Consider the following 18,165-nt stretch of genomic DNA (forward strand, 5'->3'; position numbering starts at 1 on the left):
CTGTGGTGAGAGGAAAGTTAGGTCTCAGCCCCAATACCTGAGCGTGGCTCCAGGGCAGCGGCTACTTCCTGAGCTTCCGAACCACAGACTGAGGGGGAATCAAGTGGCTGATCAGAGGGGGATTGCAGAGATCTCTTTGCTGGTGCATGATTCTCCTGCTTTGCCCATGCTTGGATTTGGGTCACCGTTCTTGGTGGCAGTCCTGGGGCGAGGAGGAGTGCTGGCATGGTGAAGAGAAAATCCTCCTCACAGTTGCAAGACAGAAAAGAGTGCTTGTGGTCACTCATAGACCAGAGCACAGGCCAGGAAAGGAGAAAACATTTTGCCCCTTATCACAGCACCTTGGAAGAACTGAAAATTTACAGATCCCTAGAAGTATCTCTGAAAACAGCTGTACAAACCCCTGAAGCTTGGGACTGGAAGCAGACCACTACCTTAATAAAGAGTTTATAACTCAAGTAATTGGCTGGGATCATGAGCAAACCTCACCAGAAGTGTCAAACCATGGAATCTTTTTTTGGTAACAAAGAAGATCAAAACATACAACCAGAAGAAGACAACAAAGTCAAAGCTCCTACATCCAAAGCCTCCAAGAAAAATATCAATCAGTCCCAGGCCTTGGAAGAGCTCAAAAGGGATTATGAGAAGCAAGTAAGAGAAGTAGAGGAAAAGCTGGGAGGAGAAATGAGAGTGACACAAGAAAATCATGAAAAACAAGTCAACAGCTTGCTAAAGGAGTCCCAAAAAAATACTGAAGAAAATAACACCTTAAAAAATAACCTAACCCAAATGGCAAAAGAGGTCCAAAAAGCCAATGAGGAGAAGAATACCTTAAAAACCAAAACTGGTCAAAAGAAGTAGAACTGGCCAAATGTAAAAGGAGATACAAAAGCTCAGTGAAGAAAACAATTCCTTAAAAAAATCAGAATTGGCAAGTGTAAGCTAATGACTTTGAGAAATCAAGAAACAATAAACAAAACCAAAAGAATGAAAAAACAGACAATATGAAATATCTCAAACAACTGACCTGGAAAATAGATTCAAGAGAGATAATTTAAAAATCACTGAACTATCTAAAAGCCATGATTAAAAAAAAACAGCCTAGATATCACATTTCAAGAAATTATCAAGGAAAATTGCCCTGATATTCTAAAACCAAAGGGTAAAATAGAAATTGAAAGAATCTGCCAATCACCTCCTAAAAGAGATCCCAAAATGAAAACTCCTAGGAATATTATAGCCAAATTCCAGAGTTCTCAGATCAAGGAAAGAATATTGCAAGCAGCCAGAAAGAAACAATTCAAGTGTCATGGAGTCATACTCACAATAACACAAGATTTAGCAGCTTCTACATTAAAGGCTCAGAGGGCTTGGAATATGATATTCCAGGGGGCAAAGAAGCTCAGATTACAACCAAGAACCAACTATGTAGTAAATCAATATAATCTTTCAGGGGAAAAAACCAACATTCAATGAAAAGGAGGACTTTCAAGCATTTCTGATGAAAAGACCAGAGCTGAATAGAAAATATGACTTTCAAATACAAGACTCAAGAGAAGCATATAAAGACGAATCAGAAAGGGAAATCACAAGAGACTTAATAAGGTTAAACTGCTTACATTCCTACATGGGGAGATGATACTTGTAACTCATAAAAACTTTCCCATTATTAAGGCAGTTAGAAGTATATATAGATAGAAAGCACAGGTGTGAGTTGAATATGAAGATATAATACCTAAAAAAAAAAGTAAGGGGTGAGAAAGAAGAATGCACTGGGATAAAGGGAAAGGAAGAGGTAGAATGGTGTAAATTATCTCACATAAAAGAGGCAAGTGGAGGGGAAGATGGGGGAATTGGTGGGGAGGGAGTGAACCTCACTCTCATCAGAATTGGCTCAACATACTCATGGAATTGGGTATAGAAATCCATCTTACTCTACAGAAAACAGGAGAGGAAGGAGGTAAGAGAATGAGTGAAGGGTGATAGAATGGGAGGCAGATCTGGGGAAGTGGTAGCCAAAAAGCAAAACACTTTCTTGAGGAGGGACAGGGTGAAAGGAAAGAGAACAGAATAAATGTCAAGGGTGGGGTTGTAGGATGGAGGGAAATACATTTAGCAATCGTAACTGTGAAAAAAAATTTTAAGCAAGTTTCTCTGATAAAGGCCTCATTTCTCAAATATATAGAGAAATGAGCCAATTTATAAAAATTAGACCCATTCCCCAATTGATAAATGATTAAAAGATATGAATAGTTTTCAGATGAAGTAATCAAAGCTATCTATAACCATATGAAAAAATGCTGTAAATCACTATTGACTGGAGAAATGCAAATTAAAATAATTCTGAGGAACTACCTCACACCTATAAGATTGGCTAATAAGGCAGAAAAGGAAAATGACAAATGTTGGAGGGGATGTGGGAAAAATGAGACATTAATACACTGCTGGTGGAGTTGTGAACTGATTCAACCATTCTTTAGAGCAATTTGGAACTATCCCCAAAGAGCTATAAAACCATGGATACCTTTGACTAGCAATACTGCTAGTAGGTCTGTATCCAAAAATGGATTAAAAAAAACAAAAGGAGGGGCAGCTAGATGGCGCAGTGGATAGACCACCAGTCCTGGAGTCAGGAGGACCTGCGCTCAAATCTGGCCTCGGACACGTGATATTCACTAGCTGTGTGACCCCAGGCAAGTCACTTAACCCCAACTGCCTCTCAAAAAAAAAAAAGGAAAAGGATCCATATATACAAAAATATTTATAGATTTTTTTCATGGTGGCAAAGAATTAGAAACTGAGGGCTTGCCCATCAACTGGGGAATGGCTGAACAAACTGTGCTATGTGATGGAATATTACTATGCTGCAAGAAATGAAGAGGATGCTCTCATAAAAACTTGGAAAGAAATGTACTGCGTACAAAGTAATAGTAATACTATGAGATGATCAGCTGTGAATGACTTGGCTATTCTCAACAATACAATGATCCAAGACAACTCTGAAAGGACTTACGAAAAATGCTATCCATCCTCAGAGAAAAAACTGATGGTGTCTGAATGCAGATCAAAGCATACTTTTTTTTCTTATCTTTTATGAGTTTAATTTTTTGGGGGGGGTCTGGTTTTTTTTTTCACAACATATGGAAATGTTTTACATGACTACACATGCATAACCTATATAGAATTGCTTGCCTTCTCAATGACGGGTATGGAGAGGGAGGAAGGGAAAGAATTTGAAACTCAAAAGTTGGAGTTGTTTTTTTTTAGGCAATTGGGGTTAAGTGACTTGCCTAGGGTCACACAGCTAGTAAGAGTCAAGTGTTTGGTCTGAGGCCGCATTTGAACTCAGGTCCTCCTGAGTTCAGGGCCGGTGCTCTATCCCCCTAGCTGCTCCGGAACTCAAAAGTTTTAAAAATTAATATTAAAAATTGTTTTTACAAGTAACTGGGGAAAAATAAAATAATAAATAGAAATTTTTAAAAAAACTTTAAAAAACATTAAAAATTGTTTTACATGTAAATTGAAAAAAATGAAATATTTTTAAAATATTATTAAAAAATAAGACTGTAAGCTTGAGGGAAGGGCTTCTTTTTTTCTTTAGCTTAGCAAAGTGTCTAACAAGTAGTAAATATTTAATAAATGTTTTTTGAATTGAACTGGGGTATACGGTGTTTAGAAAAGACTAATACCTCTGGTATAAGGGCTGCCAAGCCCTTTTCAGAACTGCTTTCCAAAACCTTTTGTTCTGACTCACCTAATTCTCACCTGTGACTCCAAGCAGCTACAGCATGCACAGTGGCCACATCTCAGTAAACCATTTCAGCAGACAAGCTAAACCACGGTGAGGGTAACTGAGGGGTCTCAAACTCATTGGTGAGTTAGGTGGGTGTCTACCCCAAGCATGTGAAGACTTTCCCTTGTGGAATGGGCAGATGGGAACAATTTGTTCCAACAGCCATGAAGGCAGCTGAAGCTGCTGCTGTGGAGTGCTTAGCCCTTGGTTAGATATTGAAGACACCAAGATCATCCACTGCATCCTGAGCCATCACCAATAATCTTGATTTTTGTCTTGCCATTCGACTGTGATGACTGGAACAGAGAGTGATGCTGATGACTCTGAGCAACTCTGCCTCACTTAAATCAAATTTATGTTTGAGTTCAAAGTTATCACTGATACCATTTTGCCATTCTTACCTACCTCAAAGTCCTGTGGTGACAGGCAAGTGAGGGAGAGAACAGCAAGTGAAGATATACTGGGAGCTGTAGTGAAAACCCTGCACATAGACAACACACATAACAATGTCTTCTCATTAGACTGAAGCAGCAGTGGCATTTGGTGACCCCCTGGGTGTCTGAGCAGCCTTTTCTAAGAACTGCATTGTTTACCTTCTGGCATGAGTAAGGGGCTAGAAAAGGTACCCTAAAAATTGCCTGCTTCATCCAATCCTGGTCTGCTTGCCACAGCAGATGGGGATCCTACCTGGTGGTCAAAACACAAAAAAATGTACAAAAACTTTTGCAAAGGCGATTCCATTCACCATGGTATGTGAGATATGAGCGCTCTTATGAACAACACAAAATCCAATAGACCTGAAAGACGAACAGCTCTTGCCATGAGAGAACTAAAGAGGACGAGCTTATAATTCTGGGTGACTAACACCAGAGTAGACACAGACTATCAGATATGCCAGGGAGTTCTTGGCAGGCATGGAGCTGGAAACAGCAACAGCAACAATCACTCACTACTGAAGACTTGTGCTGTCTCATGACCTTCTCATCACCAACACTGTCGTCTGTTTACCTAAATACAATAAACTTTCACAGAGGCATCCTCACAGAAAACATTAACATGTAATAGACTATGTCACTACACAGAGAAGAGCCAGACAGGATGTGAGAGTGCTGGACCAATCATAGACTTATCTTCACCAAACTAAACATTCATATTCAACAAATGCAGTAGCATTAAGGCAAGACAACTACCAGAAGACTTAATGTCAACAGAAAAGAGCATTTCTCCAAGCATTAACAGTTCATTGCTAACTTGGAGTGAAAGCTGGACCAACACATGGTTAGCAACAGCAGAGCAGAAAAGGAGTGGGCAGCTTTCAGATGGTGTACAGCATGGCTTTTACTCATCTGGGCCAGAATGCCAAGATTGGTTTGACAAAAATGATAGGGAAATTCAGAAGCTGCTAACTGAAAAAGAACTCCACAGGATTTGCCAGCACAATAGTTCATCCATCTCTAAGAAGGCAGCATTTAACTTGACCAAAAGTAAAGTGCAAGCAAAACTTAGAAAGATGTAGGATTCTTGGCTCAATAAGAAGGCAGATAAAATTCAGTTTTACACTGATAGTAACAATCCAAAGAGCTTTTCTGATGCCCTGAAAGCTATTTATGGGCCAAAGACATACAGTACATCTCAACTACTCAGTGCTAAAGGAGCCATATTGATTAGTGATAAGGACAAGATCTTGGGGAGATCAGTTGAACACTTTCATAGTGTTCTTAACAGATAGTCATCAATCAATGCTGAAGATAAGGACCTCTGGTTGAAGTCAATCCTTCTCTAGCCAAACTTCCAACTGAAGAAGAGGTTTTGAATGCCATTACACTCCTCTCATGTGGCAAAGTGACTGGTGCTAATTCTATTCCAGCTGATATTTTACAAGGCAGGGGATCTACTGCTCATATAAAAGCTGAAAGAAATTTTTTGGCTTATGTGGCAAGAGGAGGCTATCCCTCCAGCAGTTCAAGGATGTCTCCATTGTCCACCTCTATAAAGGAAAGGCAAACAGGTTATTCTGTAACAACCACGGGGGACTTCAGGGGACGGTGGGGGTCTCTCCCTTAGTCACTGCCAGCAAGATTCTTGCCAGAGTTCTCCTTAATAGGCTCATCCTTCATCTGATGTTGAGCCAATGTGGCTTCAGAAAGAGCAGATGAACAGTACATGTGGTATTTGCTACCTGACAATTCTAGGAACAAAACAGAGGTCTGTACATGTTTGCCAATCTAATGAAGTCCTCTGCCACTGTCAGTCATTAGGTTTTGTGGAAGATCATGGCAAAATTTGGTTGCCCGGAGAAGTTTATCAGTATTGTATACCAGTTTCATGATGGCATGCTTGCCCTGGTTCTGGATAATGGACAATGCTCTCACACTTTCCCAGTCACCAACGGAGTAAAGCAGGGCTTCTATGCTTTTTAGCACGATGTTTTCAGAGATGTTGTTGAACACATGCAATGACGACGAAAATAGCATTAAGGCCACCTACCACACTGACAGTAAATTATTTAACCTGAAAAGGCTACAAGCCAAGACTGAAGTGGACAGAGTTGGTGTGTAACCTTCCATCGCAAATGACTGTGCACTCAGTGCAGTTTGTGAGACTGAGATGCAAAAAAGTATGGATCGATTCTCTGCTGCCTGTGCTAATTTTAGCCTAACAATTAACACCAAGAAAACAGAAGTTCTCCACCAGCCAGCACCACACCATCCATATGTGGAAGCATCAGTTACAACAAATGGAGAAATTTTGAATGCTGTGGACAAGTTAACTTACCTTGGCAGTATACTTTTCAGGGATGTACACATAAATGACAAGGTTGACGCACACACTGCCAGAGCTAACTCAGTGTTTGGGAGGCTCTGAAGGAAGGTGTGGGAAAGAAGATCAGACTGCCTACCAAAACTGACAGTCTACAGAGCCACTGTGCTAAACTCATTTCTTGTATGCCTATGAAACCTGAACAGTGTATCAACACCATGCCAGGAAACTGAATTGCTTCCATTTGAACCGTCTTAGGAAGATTCTGAAGATCACCTAGCAAGATAAGTTACCAGATACTGAGGTCCTTTCTTGAGCTGAACTGACAAGCATTAAAACTCAATTGCAGAGAGCACAACTCTGATGGGCTGACCACATTGTTTGAATGTCAAATGCATGTTTGCCTAGAAGAGTATTTTATGGAGAACTCACACAAAAAGAGGTCAGAAGAAAAGATACAAGGACACTTTCAAGGTCTCTCTGAAGAAATATGGAATCAATTGTAAGATATGAGACACTGGCACAGGACCACCTTGTATGATGTACCTGCAACAAAGAAGGTGCTGTACTCTATGAGCAAGGCAGAATTGCAGTAACTCAAAAGAAAAGTGAGGCACAAATTTAGAGACATGTCCACTGCAAATGTTTATAGGGACTATTAGTGCCCAACCTGTAGTAGAGCCTTTCAAACACATATTGGTCTGAGCAGTCACAGTTTGACACACTATTCCTTGACCCCAACATGGTAATGCCATTTTGGTTCTCTTCAAGAATGAAGGACAGCTACTAATGCACTGAACTGAAGAGAGCATTAAAAGAGGAATAAAATAAAGAAGAGGAAAAAAATAGGATCTTAGATCATCTCTATGACAACTGGGAAATGGCTGAGCAAATTGAGGTACATGAACGTAACAGAGTATTGCACCATATGAAATGATGAAGAAGATGATTTCAAAGAACCATGAGTATTATGAAATGAAACAGAGTGAAGTCAGGAGAACAGTTAAAGGACAGAACAATGTAAAGAAAAACAACCATGAAAGATTGAAGCAATCTGATCAGTGCAATGACCAATCACAAATTCAGAAAAGCTATCATGAAGCATTAAACCCACTTCCTGACAGCGAAGTAATACAGAAAGAGGCATATATTTCTGGATATTCCATTGTGTAGATTCATTTTGCTTGCCTATCCTTTTTTGTTTTGTTTTTTAAGTTAAAAAATTTCTTAATTTTTTATTCCTGCTACCACTATCACAATTTACAGGGAAATATATCCAATGTAATGAAAAGAAAAGACAAACTACAATACATAAAAGACCTATTAATCAATGGCTGCATTTTTGCAAACTGTGTTTATGACAGTTCTGATAAGAAGAGTTTCCTGCTTAAGCAGAAGTAATTTTTCTGACTATGGATCATGCTCCTTTTGTGGCAAATTTTTGAAGTTCTTCTAATGCATGTAAGATGACTGTCAAAGTAAGTTGAAGGTTTCTAGACTACTCATTCTCCTACTAAAACCTGTAGCCTTCTTCTGATGAGTTTTTATACTTTTTTGATCTATATCCATCACTTCCACCACCAGACCACGTAATCTCCTTCCACTGAAACTGTCCCCTTTCATGAGTCCATAATTTGATTGCTGCTGTCTACTCTCATTCCAAAATCATTATAATTCCTGCTGCAATCATGGTTACTATCACCAAAATTTTCTCTATCATCATATCCTTCACCACCACCACTACCTAAACCCACTCTACTATTATTGCCAGGATTACTTCCACAGTTGCCACTATCTCTACCAAATTCATCATATCCACTAATCTCTACTTCCAGAACTGCCTGTGCTACTACTACTACCACCACTGCCATCACCACCTCTTCCATCAAAATTTCCACCATGACCAAAGCTCCCTACACAACTCACAAAATCGCCCAAATCACCTCCACAACCTCTTTGTGAGCCAGCAGACTAAATCTCTTGCCTTGAAAGGGCCTTTTTCAATTCACAGTTATGCCCATTAATAGTATATTTCTGAATAAAAATTTTGTCAACTGTTATCATGATTATCAAAAGTTACAAAAGCAAATCCTCTGCTTTCCATTCAGCCAATCTTCCTTAACTTCTATGGTTTCAATCTTGCCATACTTTTCAAAGAAGTCTCTTATATTATATTCTTCTGTGTCTTCTTTAATATCACCAACAAAAACTTTCTTCACAGTTAGATGCATACCAGAGGTTTTATAGAATCCTCTCTAGAAACAGTTAACTTTGGTTAGACTACATGACCATCAACCTTAGGTCACTGAGCACACATTGCTGCATCTACCTCTTCTACACAAGAATAAGTCATAAAGTCAAAGTCTCTGGAATGTTTTGTGTGTCTCATCACCATATGTTCTATGAGTCTCTCATTCTTCAAAGGGTTCTCTTGAACTACCATCTATAGATCTGAAGTTCAAGCCATCAATAAACAGTTTTCTTAACTGCTTTGGTTTCTTTGGACCATGAACCTCCTCCTCCCCCAGTGGCAGCAATGGCCACAGTTGGGCTGAGGTTAGCAGGGCAGATGTTTTACTCCCATTTTGAGATTGAATTCCAACTGCCTTCAATTCTGCCTTTGTTTATCTGTTACAAGGTTTTGGGGGTTTTTTCCTTCAGTTTTTAATTGCTGAGTGTGCCTAGCAATAGTGATACCCCTTCCCCCCAAAAAGAGAGCCATTTTAAACATTTTTTTAAAGGCAACTAGGTGGTATGGTGGATAAAGTGCCAGGCCTGGATGGAGTCAGGAAGACCCCACCTTAAATTCAGCCTTGGATACTAGCTGTGTGATCCTGGGCAAGGTATTTAACCCTTTTTGCCTCAGTTTCCTCATTTGTAAAATGAGCTGGAAAAGGAAATGGTAAACAACTCCAGTTTTTTTACCAAGAAAACCCCAAATGGGTCACAAAGATTCAGACATGACTGAAATAACTGAACAACAACAACAAAAAAATGCACAGAAGTAAACAGAAGTTCAGAAGAAAGTACAGACAAGCAGGATAGTTTTAAAAGTAAGGTAGAAAGATTAAATACTCTTTTAAAAAGCAAACAGTAGGAAATGGAGATTCATAATTTCATACAAAATCCTCTGTTCTACTACACCTATGGAAATGTGCTTTTTGGGGGGCATTTTAAGTTCTGAATTAAAAATAAATTCAACGATTCTAATCAATGCAATGATCAACCACGACTTCAGAGAGCTAAATATAAAACAATTTCCCCACCTCTGGAGAGAAGGGTGACAGACCAGAGGTAAAGAATGACACACACACTTTCAGATACCAAGTCTGCTTGACTATTTTTGTTATAAGAGAGGACTCTAATTTGGGTTTTTGTTTCTTTATTTTTGCAAGCAGGGAAGAAAGGGGAAGGAAAGGAGAACTAGTGATAGTGATGCCAGAAAAGAAAAGAAAATTACAATATCCGTGAAGTATTTTTTTAAATACACAGGAAAGAGAACAAGGAAGTTCAGAGGAAAACAAAGACAAGTAGGGCAGCTTTGGAACTTATGTGATGAATTTATTATCTTTGTAACTTAAGAAAAAAAAAGGTATGCATAATATTCATTACTTCATGTACAATCCCTTTTCTGATGCTTTATGTATATGGAAATGCTTGTAATTGTTGGTGTTGTCCAAATTCAGAATAAAAAACAAAAAGCATATTTAAAATAAAAATAACGTAAGCTCCTTGAGAGCAAAGACTTTTTACATTTGGTAGGCACGTAGTAGGCACTTGATAAATCTGTGTTGACCCACTGACTCATTCCAACAAATCAGCCACCTCCCTGAGAACAATTTTAATAAATCCAAGTCGTGCAGAAGACTGGTTAATTACATAACTATCCTACCTAATGCTTAAAACTTTTCAGAAAAGAAGATTAAACACCCTGCCCTTAATAATCTGCTATAGCCAAGAAAAGACAGAGATGCTAAGCTAAGTCATTCAGAAGAATTAAGAACTTCAACAATCCAAACTATTTTAATACAATGCCCAGCTATAAAATAATGGAATTAGGTTTTGGCTGCTGCTGTTTTAAGCAAGCCATGGTTTGACACCTAAAAGACTGCTGACCCTTTCAAATTAGCCAGCTAGCAGTCCACATATATACGTGTGTGTGTTCGCGTGCAATACAGCCATTTTTTCAGAATTTTAGAACTGTCCTCAGAGACAGTTAATGAGCCAAAGAAAACCAATCACATTAATTTATTATACATCTTTTTTATTTGATTACCTTCTTGATTCGGCTACAAAATGCCTTCTGGTTCTTTAGAAACATCAAATGCACTCTTAGGGTTGTCAATTTATCACATAGAAGCTATTCAAAACAATTTACCACAGGCTCTGAAGTCAGTCCAAAAAAGGAATTCCAAATCCAGGTCATGACACGTTGTCATCACACTTCATATACTTTCACAGTGCTGAGAGTTTTCACAAGCCCTAATAAATAACTGTGGCAGAAGAGAAGCTGAATCTCTTTAAAAGGACGTCAAACCAGAACATCATGGTTTTCAGCATCATAGATTTAACTGAGATAAAGGAATAAAACAGCAAGCAGAGCAGATCTTCCAAACACAGATTTCTCTAGTTTTGGATCTGGAAGAATACACGCCCCTTTGTACCACTCAGATACTCCATTTGTTACTCTAGAGAACTTCCTGACCACTATACAGGTAACAAGGATTCTTCAGCAGCAGGTACAAAAGGCAGCTCAGTCTAAGACTTTCAGCTTCAGAATCAGGTGGGAATGAAGCCTATGATCTTAATCACATTCCTTTCTTATAGCACTACAAAGACTAATTAAAGAGTGAACTTTTTCTAATGAGAAATTTTTTGAAATGGAAAATATTGAATTAAGTTTATGCATAGCAATTGATGTCTAGCATATTATAAAAGTGTTCAACAGCTACAGTGCCTTTTCTCCTCCAAATATATATGATCATTATTTTATTTACAGTAGTATTTAGTATTATTATTACCAGTAGCATTACTTTATCCTAACAGCAACATATGGAAGCAAGACGTAAGAAAACAAGGAAGAACAGGAAAAAAACACAAACTTGATAGAAGGGTGTTCACTTGAACTATATCCTTTAATCGTATTGTTTCTTCTCATAGCATTTACAGTAAGGGAGAATAGATTCCTTTGCAAATGGCTAAGCTGCTGCTCTACTATAACTTCTTCTCTAGTTCCAGCAACAGCTAGGCATTTGCTGAGGATGCCAGCTCCCTCCCTACCACACCCCCAAAACTGCCATCTAAATGTTTTCAACAATAAAATGAAGCTCAATACCAGCATCACTAAAAAGGATTTAACTAGAAGATCTACACCAGCACCAACTTCCAGAATGAACATACCCCTACATATTTTCCTTCCATTTTTATGAGACCTTCACCACAGATGATGTGAAAACTCTTCATAGGTTCTACTTATTTAACTCTCAAATTCCCTTCTCAACTCTCACTGGTATCCCTTTGAAGTGCACAGAACAGAATTTATCATGGTGCATGGGGAATGATAACAGATGATTCCAAGAACACAAATATTAAGGCAGGCAAGATATACTAGATGAAAAAGAATAAAAGAACGGATCTCTGAAGCAAATACTAAATATAGGCTGCAATACGGGGTAGTGGAAAGAATGAAAATCTTGGAAGATACATGATTTTAAATACTTAAACATTATGAAGTAATTAAAAGCAACAAACTCGGCCAGTCCCCTTCTCCAAACAAAAGGCAAAAAGGAAGAAGAAAAACTTCAACCTAAAACTGAAACACCCCATCCTAACCACATATTTGAGTATCTCCATTTTGCTATTACCAGAAGGGAAAATGATTATTAGCCAGAACAATAACTATCCTTTCAAGAAAGTAAGAGCTACACGTAAAATGAGCAGGTTGGACTACAGAATCTCCAAATTTCCATCTAGTTTTAAATTCTATAGCTCTTTGTGTGGCAGGATTGGGAATAGGGCTAACATCTCCTGTCCCTGAGGAGATTTTTTTTAAAGCTGACATAGCCTTTAGTAACCACAAAGTACAAGAAAGTAAAATGGTGTCTCCAAATATTCATGTGGCAGTAGAAGAATATTACACTTCGAGGGAACTTCCCTTTGACCACACCATTACTCAAAAGCAATTTGTAGGCACCAAGGCTGAACAGACAGAGACTTCTAAGCTTGTAATACCAAATTTATCCAAAGGCCCACCAAGTAAGCAAGCAAATAAGGAAAACAATCAGCTCTGTCCAAGGAATAACGATACTCACATATTTTGCTTCCAACTTCTTAGCCAACATTTCCACCTCATGCCTCTCTCGATGCTCATCATTAAACAGATCTGAGTGATTGGACTTCTTCTGATGCAGCACAAATGAGAAAAGAAAGAGAAGTATTAGTTTAATTTAAACAATGGGTTTATACACTCTTATACATTAGTGATACTGAAAGCTATTCCCTGAAGACTGACAAATCCTAAGCCTTTTAAGACATGTCTGTTCATAATAAACAATATTCTGAACAGTATTATTTTCAGTGTTACTAGGTTTTGGATATTATATTCTGTTACTCTGTGGCTAGGTACTTAGAAAAATTCAAATTAATGAAATTTTCAAAATAATCCCTGCGATGATCTGATTTAAATTTTTTCAACTCAGAGATGATAAGAAGTAGAACTAAAAATTCATCACAAATTTGTTTATTATTTCACTAACTTTAAAGATGAGGATTTTACATAAGAAAACGCTTCTAAAAGAACATCTCAGGAGAGAAGGAGAAAACTGGGAAAGATTTTTTAAAACCAGTATCTCTCATAAGGGCCTCATTTCTAAAATACATAAGAGAACTAAGTCAAATTTGTAAGAATATAAGCCATTCCCCAACTGATAAATGGTCAAAGGTTATGAACAGGCAGTTTTCAGATGAAGAAATTAAAGCTATCTATAGTCATATGAAAAAATGCTCTAAATCACTGTTGATTAGAGAAATGCAAATCAAAACAACTCTGAAGTACCACATCACACCTATCACATTGGCCAACGTGATAAAACAGGAAAATGATAAACGGAGATGATGTGGGAAAAAAGGAACACTTATGCGTTGTTGGTGGAGTTGTGAAATGATCCAACCATTTCGGAGAGCAATTTGGTACTATGCCTAAAGGGCTACAAAAATATACATATCCTTTGACTCAGGCAACAGCACTTTAAGGATTGTATCCCAAAGAGATCATAAAAAATGGGAAAACAACCTACATGTACAAAAATATTTATAGCAGCTCTTTCTGTGGTGGCAAAGAATTGGAAATTGAGGGGATGCTCATCAATTAGAGAATGACTGAACAAGTTGTGGTACATGAATGTAATGGAATACTATTGTGCTATAAGAAATGACGAGCAAGCAGACTTCAGAAAAACCTGGCAAGACTTGTACGGACTAATGCTGAGTGAAGAGAGCAGAACCAGGAGAATGTTGCTCATAGTAACAGCCACATTGTGTGACAACTAACTGTGATAGACTTAGCCCTTGTCAGCAATGCAAAGATCTAAGACACTTCCAAAAGTCTCACGATGGAAAATGCTATCCACATCCAGAGAAAGAACTATGGAGTTTGAATGCAAATCAAAGCATAACATTTGCTCTTTTTTTTTCTTCTGTTTTGTTTTGTTTCTTCTTTCTTGCGGTTCCTCCTATTGGTTCTAGTCCTTCTTTACAACATGACTAATGTGAAAATATGTTTAATAGGAATGTATATGTAGAGCTTATATTAGACTGCATGCTGTCTTGGGGAGGGAGAGAAAATTTAAAACTCAAAAGCTTATGGAAGTGATTGCTGAAAACTAAAAATTAATTAAAAAAAGAACATCTCTTCATTATTAAATCAATCAGCTTTTCAATTATCCACATATAAATTATCTACTTCACGTATTATCTGCAGTTAATATTCAGTCCCAGGCTGCCTCATCCTCCTATCAACCAACAAATCTTTTACTATACTTCACTGCTGGCCTCCTCAGTCAATGGTACTTAGAAGAACACACACCAATTTTAATGAGGCTAAGCAAAACCGGAAGGGCATTTTTCTTTTACACAACAAGAACAAAATATATAATGTACTGGGTTTTTGATTACTTGTGGCTTTGGATTATGTGAAACTGTTTCCTTCCTGTAGTGTCAATGAAAGGAACTGATACTAGTCAAGTTAAAATAAATTTCAACAGCCTTAGGTTTTTTTTTAAAGCAAATGCCATTCTCTCACAAGTACCTTCTATTTCTCTTAAAAGTGAATATTGTTTGAGTTTGCTCTTCCAACAGGGATATTATAAAGTATATTATCATCTCAAGACACAAATAAACAAGAAAGGAGCTATTCATGTGCAAAGACACTATTTTTCATTTAACTATGGATAATTTTCCAGAAGAAAATTTTTAAAAGAAATTATTTTGTTCTTTTGCATAAAAAGCCAGACACAAAAGAAAGTGCTTCAGTAAAAACAAAACACCAAGGTGTATCTGCACATGCACTACAATGTGCAACTTTGGTTGATACCTCAATACAGATAACTGGAACTAGAAAAGAACTGGAAAAAGTACTCAGAAGGTAAAGAGCCTTCTATATGAGAATAAACTAAAAAGATTAAAATTCTTCAGATCAGAAGCATAATGGCTTCGAGAAGTGATATGATCAAAGTCAATGCCTTAAGAAAGAACATATACTGATTGTATAGATTGGAGAGCATAAGAACTAGATCTTTCTCCAATCTTGAATGAGGATGTTTTAGAATCAACTAAAAATAATTGTCACTTTATACTTCAGACTGCATATGAAATTCATTAATCTAGAAAATGTTTCAAGAAAGAACAATATAAAAAAAGTATATGACAGGAAAAAGGCTGACATACACACTGCTCCTCTCAGTAGGGAGGAAGGGAATTGCAAGTACAGATTACTGCATATGCAAAAAGAATCATTTGCTTTTTCAACTGATGGTTGATTTTGCTTAACTGTTATTATTTCCTGGGAGAATTCAATGGGGTAAGAGTGTATATTGGCAAACAACTGATGTAAATAAAGTTAAACATCATTTTTTTAAAAGTAAGGAAAAGAGAAATTGAGAGGATAGCAGACAGGCGAAAGGTGAGCTAACTACACACATAAATTCCATTTAAATATCTTTCCATTCTTTCCATTTAACTTCCAACTGATCATATTGGAGGAACTATTAATTTATTTGAAAATATTTTATTCATGCCTTTTGCCTTTATATCACTGTGTCATCTCCTCTCACATTTTATTTAAACGTAATACAGCCTCTTTTTTTCTTAGTGAAAGATTTAATTTTTAAAAATGATACATGGCAAAACTATGACACGTTAAGGAAAAGTTATGGATTTTCCAGGCCTAATCTTAACTTTCCAAGTTTGAAGTAACGGAGGCATTCACACCACTGCCAAAGACCTGAAATATATAGGTTTTTGTCTCACCCAATATAGCATTTCTTATGTACTTTGTTGCTGTTCAGTTGTTTTTGCTGTATCCAATTCTTCATGACCCCATTTGGGGTTTTCTTGGCAAAAACACTGGAGTGGTTTGCCATTTCCTTCTCTAGCTCATTTTACAGATGAGAAAACTGAGACAGTTAAGTGGCTTGCCCAGGGTCACACAACTAGTTAGTGTCTGAGGCCACATTTGAACTCAGATCTTCCTGACACTAGGCCTGGTGCTTTATGCACTGTTACCTAGGTGCCTCCTTATATACTAATAAATTTTAGTGTAAAAATAAAGATAAGCACATAATTTTTCAGAAGAAACTGAAATGATAAGGCATCCACCCCACCTCTCTCCAGAATTCACAATCATTCTCAGCAACTACTTGTTAAGAATCTTCATACTGCATGTTCCATCAGCATCTCAAACTCAACCTTTCTAGAGGTATTTATATTACTTTTTGCAAACTGTGCTGTAGTCAAACCATAATACTAGATGCTCTTCAAATTCAATACTCCATCTCCCACTTCTGTGTATCTGTACAATCCATCTTCCTTTAGAATACAACTGGAATATATTCTCTCAACTCTGCCTCTAAAAATTAAGGCTCAGATTCTTCGAATTGTTGGCACTCCCTCTCTACCTTACATTTTTTACTTCTGTGGATAGGTTATATTCCCCCAATAAGGAAGCACCTTGATGGTCTGAGCTGTTTTGCTTTTGTCTTTGTATCCCTAACACCAAAGAGAAAGCCTTGCGCATAATAAGTCTTTAATGTTGATTGAATTGGTCATAACAAATCAAAAAAGCACATACTTTAAAAAATATGACAGGATTTAATGTACTTTTAAAATACAGTATACAATAAAGTATTCCAGGATATCATATGAAAAATGGAAAGTGTCTAGATAATTCACACAGTATGATGTCTCTTTTATTATTTCTCTCAAATATGAAGAGTGTATGAAGCCATGAGTAAGAGCATATAAGTTACATAAGGAGACCACTGAGAATAGGTCTGGTGTAGCCAGAATCATAACCACCCAGCAGACGCCGACCACTGCCCCACCAAATGACCACCCAGCAGCAGCAAAGGCTCAGTCCTGTTACCATTCTGACCTACCTTTCTTATCTCTCCTCAGTCTTGATTCCTAGATTATCACCCACAACCTACCACATTAACTATGGGTATACCCCAAGGGCCTTCTTCAAGTAGTATAGGAGAAATAACATGTCATCTCACCAAAACATATTAATTACGTTTCTAACTCTGTACCTACTAGGGTAAACAAAAATGGCTCCTACACACACACACACACACACACACACACACACACACATACAATAAACAACACTGATGGTGCAGGCAAAAATACAAAAAAAATGTGAAAAAATGGCCCTTGATTACATGATAGTAGCAATGACATAACTTCCTTTGTCTGACTACCATCACCAGGAACAACTAGGAAAGCCAGTATATCATAAAAGATGTTTTTCCCCTGTATTTCTCATTTACTTTAGAACATTCACCAGACAACTCTATTATTTATTTGATGTCATAAATATTATGATAAAACATGGTTTATAATAGAGCCTCATCTATCTGTTTTCTATTGTGTATCAGCTGCATTTCAGTTTAGTTATGAAAAATCTCTGAATTTAAACCAGATCAAGCAATTATATGTAATACATATTATAATGTTGTGGAAAGAGGTCCTGTGCAAGTTACTACATATGTTGATTTACACAATTATAGTAGCTTCTTTGAAAATGGGGGGAGGGGTGTTAAGGTGATAGGAACTTAGAAACTGAGAACTGCAAATTTACTTAAATTTGAAAAAACTAACTTGTATTTACTTTTTATTTTTCCCAATCTCAAAAGTTATTTGGGGGAAGAAACAACACAATCCGTCAAATTTAAGTAAATCTAAACATGGAAATAATACAAAGCATGAAATGGAGGACAGCCTTGTAATGGGATCCATGAGACTTACATTCTAATTCTAGCTCTGCCACCTGCTATATTTGGGGAAATAATTCACTTTTGCTGGACCTAAGTTTCCTCATCTATAAAATAAAAACT

At 37.4% G+C, this 18,165-nt stretch overlaps 1 protein-coding gene and 1 pseudogene across 3 annotated transcripts in view; both read right to left on the minus strand.

Moving 5' to 3' along the window:
- The window catches only part of UBN2 (ubinuclein 2), a 126,338-nt gene that overhangs the window by 105,055 nt on the left and 3,118 nt on the right, over positions 1-18,165 (minus strand). For 2 of the 3 annotated variants that reach the window (XM_020998066.2, XM_020998068.2), the window contains exon 2: positions 12,865-12,954. In XM_020998066.2, coding sequence (XP_020853725.1) covers positions 12,865-12,954 — 90 coding nt within the window. The remainder of the gene's footprint in view (positions 1-12,864; positions 12,955-18,165) is intronic. The other variant, XM_020998067.2, reaches the window with a different exon arrangement.
- LOC110216113 (heterogeneous nuclear ribonucleoprotein A3-like) lies at positions 8,525-10,361 on the minus strand (annotated as a pseudogene).

The sequence above is a fragment of the Phascolarctos cinereus genome, unplaced genomic scaffold (assembly GCF_003287225.1).
Source record: "Phascolarctos cinereus isolate Bilbo 61053 unplaced genomic scaffold, phaCin_HiC Scaffold_1;HRSCAF=81, whole genome shotgun sequence".
In the NCBI taxonomy this organism is placed as follows: domain Eukaryota; kingdom Metazoa; phylum Chordata; class Mammalia; order Diprotodontia; family Phascolarctidae; genus Phascolarctos; species Phascolarctos cinereus.